At 45.0% G+C, this 10,000-nt stretch overlaps 1 protein-coding gene and 1 long non-coding RNA gene across 2 annotated transcripts in view; one reads left to right on the plus strand and one right to left on the minus strand.

Moving 5' to 3' along the window:
* LOC145652574 (uncharacterized) overlaps positions 1-10,000 on the plus strand; it is an 11,820-nt gene that overhangs the window by 410 nt on the left and 1,410 nt on the right. Inside the window, exons 2-3 of the long non-coding RNA XR_014118787.1 lie at positions 1-57; positions 9,850-10,000. The exon at positions 1-57 is cut by the window's left edge and continues 155 nt beyond it; the exon at positions 9,850-10,000 is cut by the window's right edge and continues 1,410 nt beyond it. This is a non-coding gene — a long non-coding RNA (uncharacterized LOC145652574). The remainder of the gene's footprint in view (positions 58-9,849) is intronic.
* olfml2a (olfactomedin-like 2A) overlaps positions 7,487-10,000 on the minus strand; it is a 14,310-nt gene continuing 11,796 nt past the window's right edge. The window contains exons 6-8 of the mRNA XM_035536296.2: positions 9,295-9,579; positions 8,911-9,096; positions 7,487-8,822 (exon numbers count right to left, since the gene is read on the minus strand). Of these exons, the coding sequence (XP_035392189.2) occupies positions 8,218-8,822; positions 8,911-9,096; positions 9,295-9,579 (1,076 nt within the window). The 3' untranslated portion in view covers positions 7,487-8,217. The remainder of the gene's footprint in view (positions 8,823-8,910; positions 9,097-9,294; positions 9,580-10,000) is intronic.

The following is a 10,000-nucleotide window of genomic DNA, read 5'->3' on the forward strand; positions in this document are numbered from 1 at the left end:
TTGATCGAGCACACGTGTAGACCATTGCAATATTGCCGTTCACCACATGTGACAAAAGTAAGGCGTGTGTGTGTGTGTGTGTGTGTGTGTGTGTGTGTGTGTGTGTGTGTGTGTGTGTGTGTGTGTGTGTGTGAGAGAGAGAGAGAGAGAGAGCAAAGTGAACGTGTCTGTGTGTGTGAAAAGTGTGAGTGTTTGTGTGAAGTACTGCCAAACCTTTGTAAACCCAATAGATGAAATATTGTGTTTTCAGTTAACATGCGCTATGTTTAGCTAGACAAGTGGGACACACATGAACACTGTTGGTTTTAATTAATCACACAGTTCCCTGACAAATCTCAGTGCATCTCACAAACTGTTCAGATTAAAGACAGAGAGATGCTACAGCTGAATGTATGATAAGCAGTATTACAGTATTATCGTATTACAGTATTGCCATATTACAGTATTACAGTGTTACTGTATTACAGTATTACAATATTACCGTGTTACTGTATTACAGTGTTACTGTATTACAGTATTACAATATTACCGTGTTACTGTATTACAGTGTTACTGTATTACAGTGTTAGAATATTACGATATTATCATATTATAGTATTGCAGTATTACATATTACAGTATTAGTGTTACCATATTACAGTATTACAATATTACCATATTGCAGTGCTACCATATTGCAGTGTTACTGTATTACAGTGTTACCATATTACAGTATTACCATATTACAGTATTACAGTGTTACCATATTACAGTATTACAATATAACCATATTACAGTATTAAAGTGTTACCATATTACAGTAATACATTATTACCATATTACAGTATGACAGTGTTACCATATTACAGTATTACAATATAACCATATTACAGTATTAAAGTGTTACCATATTACAGTAATACATTATTACCATATTACAGTATGACAGTGTTACCATATTACAATATTACACTGTTATCATATTACAGTATTACACTTTTATCATATTACAGTATTACAGTGTTACCATATTACAGTATGACAGTGTTACCATATTACAGCATTACAGTGTTACCATATTACAGCATTGCGATATAACACAACGAGTCACATGCACTGTGGAAGGTAACAAACTAATTCAGGTGGAGAAAAAAACAAAAAGGAGTGAAAACTACACTGTCATGCAGAAGCCCTGAAGCCCAGAGTACGACCCCTGACCCTAACTGCTTACGACCCCTGACCCTAACTGCTTACGACCCCTGACCCTAACTGCTAAGAAACGAGTGAACAACCTCTAGTGAACAACCTCTAGTGAACAACCTCTAGTGGGGTGGCTGCTACAGCTGATGATGTTAGATTTAATTAGCTATGAGCTTGGTTGCTTAGCTACAATACAGGTCATTTCATTTGGGAAATAAATTACCAGCCAGAAACATTTAGATATTATAAGTGCCTTGACGTACAGGTGGCAACAGCACTGGTGAATATAGCACTAGTGAATATAACCTCAGTGATTATAGCACTGGTGAATATAACACCAGTGATTATAGCACTGGTGAATATAGCACTAGTGAATATAACCAGTGATTATAGCACTGGTGACTATAGCACTGGTGAATATAACACCAGTGATTATAGCACTGGTGACTATAGCACTGGTGAATATAGCACTGGTGAATATAGCACTAGTGAATATAACACCAGTGATTATAGCACTGGTGAATATAGCACTAGTGAATATAACCTCAGTGATTATAGCACTGGTGACTATAGCACTGGTGAATATAGCACTAGTGATTATAGCACTGGTGAATATAGCACTAGTGAATATAACCTCAGTGATTATAGCACTGGTGACTATAGCACTGGTGAATATAGCACTAGTGATTATAGCACTGGTGAATATAGCACTAGTGAATATAACCTCAGTGATTATAGCACTGGTGACTATAGCAATGATGAATATAGCACTGGTGAATATAGCACTAGTGAATATAGCACTAGTGAATATAACCTCAGTGATTATAGCACTGGTGACTATAGCACTGGTGAAAATATCACTGGTGACTATAACAATAGTGAATATATCACTGGTGAATATAGCACTAGTGAATATAACACTGGTGACTATAGCACTGGTGACTATAGCACTGATGACATACACAGTTTGGGTTCGCTATCCTCCACCCCTTCATTTCTGTTACATTCAGCAGACACACAGCTGTGTCTCGTAGACTTGTAGCAGCTCAGTACTCATGGCTGCACTGAGAATGGGGCCAGCAGAGTGGAGTGGCCCTGCACACCTGTGAAAGGCCCCTATGAGACAGGTGCACCCTAGTGGCTAATGAGAGCAGACGCAAGGCGGGAGTTTGTAACGAAGTGGATGACGAGTGTACCCACCTCAGGGAATACAGTCATTACTGAAATGTAACAACTTTAAAGTACTTGCTTATTAAACATGACAGTAGCTATCGGAATGCGAGAGTATTTACGACACAACCCAAAAGTAGTTCAAGTTGAGATAAAGGGGCTCTGTTTTCTTCCTGGAACAAGTAATGTCTCCCAGCCCAGGGTGGGTCTTGCTTCTTATTTAACTCTTCCTACTGAAGGGGGCGTGTTTAGTCTAGGAAGGAGCTTGTTCTCTGTGTAGGGCATTCACCACTGCTGACACAGTCTCACGCCTCTCTGATGTATCTGCAACCAAATCTCCGCGGGTGACACCACAAATCCCTATCTATCTATCTATCTATCTATCTATCTATCTATCTATCTATCTATCTATCTATCTATCTATCTATCTATCTATCTATCTATCTATCTATCTATCTATCTATCTATTGTGCTTGGCTTGTGATGGCACATAAATGCTGTCATCTTCAAAGATGGGCCTCGTTCAATTTATGGTTTGTTCCCGGTTGTGCACGGATCTGTGGTGACCACGCGTGTGTGAGTGAGTGTGAAACGAGAGCGGCATCACCTGCCCATGACACGCAACTCCTGCTCGCTGTCTCACTGCGCCATCTGTGCCGCGTCCATCACCGCCGTATTAACGCGGTGCGGGTGAATCTCCAGTGGGGCGTGTATACGTCAAGTGCTGGGATATTGCTTCCCTCGTCTTCTGCTCCGGCGCGTCGTATGGATGAGTGACAGCTACCCCCCCGTGTGCGTGTAAGTTAGCGTGGCTTCCACTGGAGCCTCGGCTGGTGCGTGCATGCCAAACAGATTTCAAACAGCAGCCTGAGGATACAGAGAGTTTTACATGTGAAGGTCTCTATAATTACAGTGTACTATTGTAGATTAAAGATTGTGCAATCCTCACAAAGCTCTCTCTCTCTTTCACTCTCTCTTTCTGTCTCCCTCTCACATTTTCTATTTCTCTCTCATTCTATCTCACAATCTTTCTCTCTTTCGCTTTCTCTCTCTCTTTCTGTCTGATTGCTGATTCTCAAACTGCACTTCATAAACAATGCAATTATTTATTGCCTACTGCATATAATGCAATTTAATGCAAACATTAAAGCTCAATTAATCATTAGATTCCACTACAGCTACAAATAAATAAATACATACACAATTAGGTCACTTTTCTGAAGAGAGCAGTAGGTCCTTACCTTTTAATCATTGATTTTACTCACTGAGTGTTGAAGGATGAGCAGGCTTTCAATAATACAAGGTTAGTAACACCAACTGCTCTGTGTATAAAGGCCACAGATATTGCTTAATACCCCCAGTAAGCCCATTAAAACCCCGAGACTTTAACTGCCCCAGTCTGCTGTCTCAGGTCTACCCCAGGAAGGAGTGGGACAGACCTGGAGAAGACGTTTGAGAAATATGGAGCAGAATGGAGCAGAAGAGAAACTCTCACCAGGCCACCGTGTGTAAGTCTGGAGGTCAAGTGTGTCTGTCCCCTTAAGAAACGGTCAGCAGTGACTCATCTGTTATGGTGCTGTACATCGAACAGAACGTGGGCTCTGCTCTGGAAAATGTGTGTGTGTGTGTTTGTGTGGGCATGTGTGAGTGCACACTCTCACATACACACACACATTGTGCATAAGTATAAGTAAATTGTTTTAGGCAACAGTTGTCAGTGACAACAATACTGTTTTCATAGCCAGAATTCCCATGGCTCGGAGCACAAATTAAATCACAGCAGTGATTATTCAGCACTTCCCCAGTATTCCATAATCCATACAGTCCAGGGGGTGGGACGTGGTGGGATGGGGTGGGATGGGGTTGTTTAGAGAACATCTGTAGTCAGAAACAGTGAACCTTCCTCTTCTTAGTCATTGTGTGGAAACACTGGAGGAAATTATGGATTCTGGAACATTAGGGAGCCATGGAAACGTAGGGAGTCGTGAGGTGATGTTGTGGGTTGGGCCTAAAGTTCTGTTCCTGCCTCTAAGCTTTTATAGTATCAGTTTACACTGCGGCTGTAGGTAACAGGGTAGAGACACAGTGTTTTATGGTCTGGGACTCTAGGACTGAAACTGGATTTGAATCACAATGACGACTAGGAGGTTAAAGTGCAGAATAACAGATTTAATGCAAGAATATTTGCAACCGTCTTCAAAATATAAGAATCACAAAAGAAACCCCTTTGTTGGTGTCCAGTTACTTCCGACTGACTCTGTATGTCTTGCTTATTTTCATAAGGACTTGTTGCAGAGTGTGTTCACTTTGGGGAACACCCTTGGTCATAGGGATGATGTCATATAATGTGTGCACATGACTGTGTGTGTGTGTATGTGTGTGTGTGTGTGTTTGTTTTTTTTGGCCTAACACTAATTTCTCATCCATAACACACATCTTATTACAGGCACGCAGGGTTGGGAGAGACTGGTTCAGTTATTTCTCGTTGCAGGTTTGCAACATATAAGAGTTGTAAAAGCGCTTGTGAAAGACTTGTGCAATACTCAAATTGGACACTAAACCTGATTATATTATGTTGGCACTCCAAGTCACGAATGTTTATGCGCGTGTGTGTGTCTGTGTGTGAGTATGCATGTGTGGCTTTGTGCCTAAACACCGCCAGTAAGCCTTTAGATGTCCGTCTGTGCTGACACAGGAAACACAAGAACACACACACACACACACACACACAGTACACTAGACTTTTCATCATCATGTTTAGTTTGTTTTGTCTTATTGTCTCCTCCTGTGGCTCTCCACCTGAATGTGTCTGTGAGACATCTGTACTGATTAGGATTCCAGTGTCAGGGCTTCCTGACCTTACTATAGACTCCCTGGGATTTGGGATTTGAAGGGATTGTTATTTGGATCAGTCCGTCTCTGCGTCTGCACGGCTGTTGGACAGAGGGACAGGCATTAACTGCTGTGGTTCACAGTTTTGAAAAGTGTGCCGGTGAACTGCGTGTGGCACTGTATGCCAATGGAAGCTTTCCATCCAAGGAAGAGTGAATTTGCCGCTTTGGTAAGACACAGGAGCCTGACATAGGCACATTTGGCCTAATGGGGAGGTGCTGAGGAGGTGGTGGAGACCTTCTCTGACAGAAGCCGTGGGCTCTTCCGTGGGCTGGAGTAACCATGTTCTACTCCAGACGTAGTGTGCCGCGCCAGTGCCTGTCTGAGAACTGAGTCATTTTTTTTTGTTCGTGACATTTGCCACGGAGCCGAGGTTGCAGACTTGACCCGTGGCTGGCCCGCGGCCTTCGGTGTAAAAAAGGACGTGCATTTGACATGCCGTGGGGAGTCCTTTGTTTTCATCAGAGGGGGAAAACCCTGCACACAACGACTCATTCTTCAGCCTGAGTAGGACTTCACTCACAGATCCAGAATTCCATCAATTGCTCGCCATGACTACAACCCAGAGCAGTGACATCAGACTCCATCCATCACTCCCAATAGCAGCCATTGTCTCTCCCACAGTGGCTCTGAGTGTGGTGGGAGGGGTCACAAAGGTCAAGCCTGTTCGGACTTGCAGAGGTCAGTCTCCGGTTTACCCTCACATCCTGTCAACCAAACGTCTGGCCAGGCAGGCCGGTGCTGCCTATATCAACTGCTAAGAAATGCTGACTACTGACTGAGCACACTACTGAACCCTCTGCTAAGAAATGCTGACTACTGACTGAGCACACTACTGAATCCTCTGCTAAGAAATGCTGACTACTGACTGAGCACACTACTGAATCCTCTGCTAAGAAATGCTGACTACTGACTGAGCACACTACTGAATCCTCTGTTAGTGTGAAGGATGAGGCACCACTACAACGTCACACTGGCTCCAAATTTGCTGGTTTCTGTGTCGCACGCATTTTTCTGTGGCGATGTTTTAATGAGTGAGCTTTGTTTCATGACATGCCAGTCAGCCGTAAATCTCTCTTGAGAGAAGGCAGGCTGGATGCGCTCTGTGTTGTAATTCTTGCAGTGTGGTATGTGTCTGGGTTGGGAAATCATCTCGTGTTTGCTGCTCCGTTGTGCAGCAGATCGGGAATCTGGGGAGGTTTCGCTGTCATTGTGGATGTGACGAGTTTAGCGGAATTTATGTGGGGGTTCATACTGTTGTTCTGTCAGGAACGAATGTGACAGGCTTTTTCTGAGGTCACCTATCACTGCAGGAGACTGTGTCAATTAAGACCCAGAGGGACGAGGAAATCCAATCACGTCTGTGGCTCAAGGTCAGAGTCCCTCGAGCCTCTTCTCAATGCTGTCATCTTCTCTCGTATGCCCCTCTGGTTCTAGCAAGACGCTGGTGATCCCTGGCTCCGGATCCGGGTTTCCAAATGTTTTTGTTGGGTTGAATAAGGAAAGTGGCCCGGTGCGGTCGTTCGGTACAGGGCGTGAGTAGTAAAGTGTAGACTGACGCGCGGACACACAAGGAGAGATGCCTGCACAGCTGTGAATCTTAGGGGGTCTGGAACAATAGAGGCCCACAGAGTGTAACCTTTCTCGGATGGTTCAGCGTGAGTCATATTAACGAGGTCTCGGACTGAAACCAGAGCCGTGTGGCGGTCAGGGTCTAGGGAGTTAACTCATCCCGCTTGTTAGGGCAGCGCCAGTCAGGAAGGAAAATATCCGGGTGTGACTCTCTGTATTTAAATAAATATCCTTCCGAGATGAAAACAAAACACGTCAGCCTCACGTTGGAGCACGGTCTGTGTGTGAAGAGTAGTGACATGACAGGTAAACTGGGTTAAACGAGTGTTCTGTAACACAAGTGTTGACGTTAGCGATCGGAAGGACGGACATTACAGGACGCTGGGTGGGCGGCAGGGCCGGCGCAAAGGTTTGTGGGATTGAGGAGGTGCACATCAGAGTCAGGCCAGACCCCGCCCCTCCCACCTCAGTCAGAACAGGCCACACCCCCATATCGCTCCTATGAAAATATACTGAAGGGCGTGGCCGCCTTCCTGTTCGGACAGGAAAAGGAAGTGGAAATGGTAATTAGACAATAAGGTTTGGTAAAGTTAGCACTATGTGTTTATTTGCCGTAGTGAAAAAACAAAACAGTGCAATTTGTCATAACATAGCAGATTGTCAAAACACAACCTGTGATAAGTGGGGTGAAAGTTTATTTGGACTTTTGTGTAGAAATCGTGTACCATTTTTCCTAATACATGAGACATACAAAAAAAACTGTAAGAAAACTCAGCCAGGAGTTTAAGTAGTGCCTTAAAATGATGCATCCTTACTGCTGTAACAAACAATCTTGTAACATGCTGAAAATATTTACAGAGCAATATTAATATTTTACAAAATGAATAGTTCAGAGTACATGAGCAATTTACATACCTCATTACACCCCACTTAACAAACGCACTGTGACGACCGTAGGGTGTCACAGTGTTTATGAGTTTATGGAAAGAAATGACTTACAAAATAAACAACTTTTGTTTAATTAATGAGGAAATAACACATTCGACTTCATAAAGGTCCCTAATATTGTTGCCCATTTTAAAACAACTAGATATTCCTTTTTTTGAATATCCATAAGATATCATCCTTAATCCTCAGTTATCATTACTAAAAATGTGTGAATTTCCAACATAAACCATAAACCATATTAAATGTCAACCAGAAACAGAGTTTAGCTTCACTCACCATGCAGAAGCTTTTAAATTCAGGTAAGAATTACATTAAAAACCACAAGTGTCACACAAACACAGAACGATGTTTCGTACATGATGTCAGAAGTGTCTGTTGGATTTTCCTTAATTCACCTCCTACGCAAAGTGGAAGTTGGGTTTCCCGTCCTGAAGGCCAGTAGGCATTCCCACACACTCAATGGCCCACGAAGTGGAGGTTGTAGGTGAGCTGCCGTCCGTTGTCCCAGGCATACAGAACCTTCTCCCGGGGGTTGTAGTCCACCTGCGTGACGAAGGCGTACTCATTGGTGAACGGCAGGCGGGGCGTGGCCTCTGTGTTGGTATGCGTGTCGTACGCGTACGACACCTCGGCCTCCTTCTGGTTGTAGGCATCGATGGCGTACAGCACGCCGCACACGATGAAGCAGTTGCCATAGGAGCTGCTCCTCAGGCCTGTTCTCCAGGTGGTCTCCTTGCGCACGGACAGGTCGCTGGGGTCCAGGCGGCTGACCACGATGACCTCGTGGTGGGTGTAGTCGTAGTCCAGCGCCGGGTAGATGACCCACAGACCGCTCTCATCCACAGCGAAGTCGATGTCGGAATGACCGCGCCACTTCCACGGCGTGGTGTCCTCGTAGACAACGTCGTGGAGGAGCGTCCAGGCAGCCACGTAGCGCATGCGCAGGTCGAACTTGATGATGTTCTTGGTGAAGGCTCGGTTGTAGTAGAAGGCACCGTTGTACACCACGTGACCGGTCCCTATCCAGTTGTATGGGAGCTTGTAGAGGTTACTCCAGCGACCTGGTCACCACACACCACGTTAGCGTACAACACCACATATTACAGTTACACTGTTTCTTACATTTGCCATGCTGACGAATGTCCCCACCTTGTTTGAAGTTGTCCAGGTTGCGGAACTCCACCAGGTTGTTGCCATAGTAATAGTTGGTTACATAGATCTTCTGGTCCTTGGAGAGGGGATCTTTCATCCATGCCCCCTCATTACGGCCGTAACTGTGGTGCTTTATTGGCATCTCAACTGATGCGATGGTGCCCTCACACTCCAGGGATTTACCTGCAGGGCAGAATACACACACACACACGCACACACACACACACACACACACGCGCACAAATACACACATATGTGTACAAATACACATACATGTATGCACAAACACACATGCAAATTTTCCTACTGGAAAATGAAAGAATCTACTAAGAACCATTACCAGCCCTGTAGAGAGCCAGTGAACAGGAGGGTTAACGGTACCTGCTCTGGGCCAGTTGGACCTCCCACTGTTGACCTTGCTCGGACTCGTTGGGGGGAACTGGGTGGAACTTGTGGGGTAAAATCTCTCAGCACTACTGCTAGTCTGGGAGGCAACTGCTGCTGTTGTTGCTGCTGTTGTGGATGTTGCTGGTTTCATGGCAACGGTTGTCGTGGCCGTTGTTGTTATTGGCGCTGCTGCCGTGGCACCCTCTACGGCTTCCAAGACGAGTTCGGAACCCCCCATGTCCTTGATGTGCTGCACGGTGTGGGTTTTGGCCGGGTTTCCTTTGACCATCGAAAGAAAAGGAAGAATAAAGTCAGAGAGAGAGAGAGAGAGAGAGAGAGGGAGGGGAAGAGGCAGAGATTACAACCCAAAGTTCAGCGTTTCACCCTAAGCATCCTAGATTCCACTGCTACACATCAAACAAGATATTTATTATTAATGAGATGTTGCACTCGTAGTAACTTCCTGCCCTGTAAGTGAGTCTCTCTCGCTGATGTTTAGATATGCTATTCTCAAATCAGGCCTGTTTCATGTCGGTCCATGTCAAACAGATCTCCGCGAGACAACGTCAGGACGGAGGCCCTAACCCGAGCCTTGTTTTCCGGCACCGTGGGACAGTCTGGAACCTGACCCGCAAGCGCAAGCGTCCGGCGCAAAGGCCGCGGATATCGGCGCGCGTCCAGACTGGCCGGACCACGAACG

The sequence above is a fragment of the Electrophorus electricus genome, chromosome 20 (assembly GCF_041902795.1).
Source record: "Electrophorus electricus isolate QZ-2024a chromosome 20, ASM4190279v1, whole genome shotgun sequence".
Lineage (NCBI taxonomy): Eukaryota > Metazoa > Chordata > Actinopteri > Gymnotiformes > Gymnotidae > Electrophorus > Electrophorus electricus.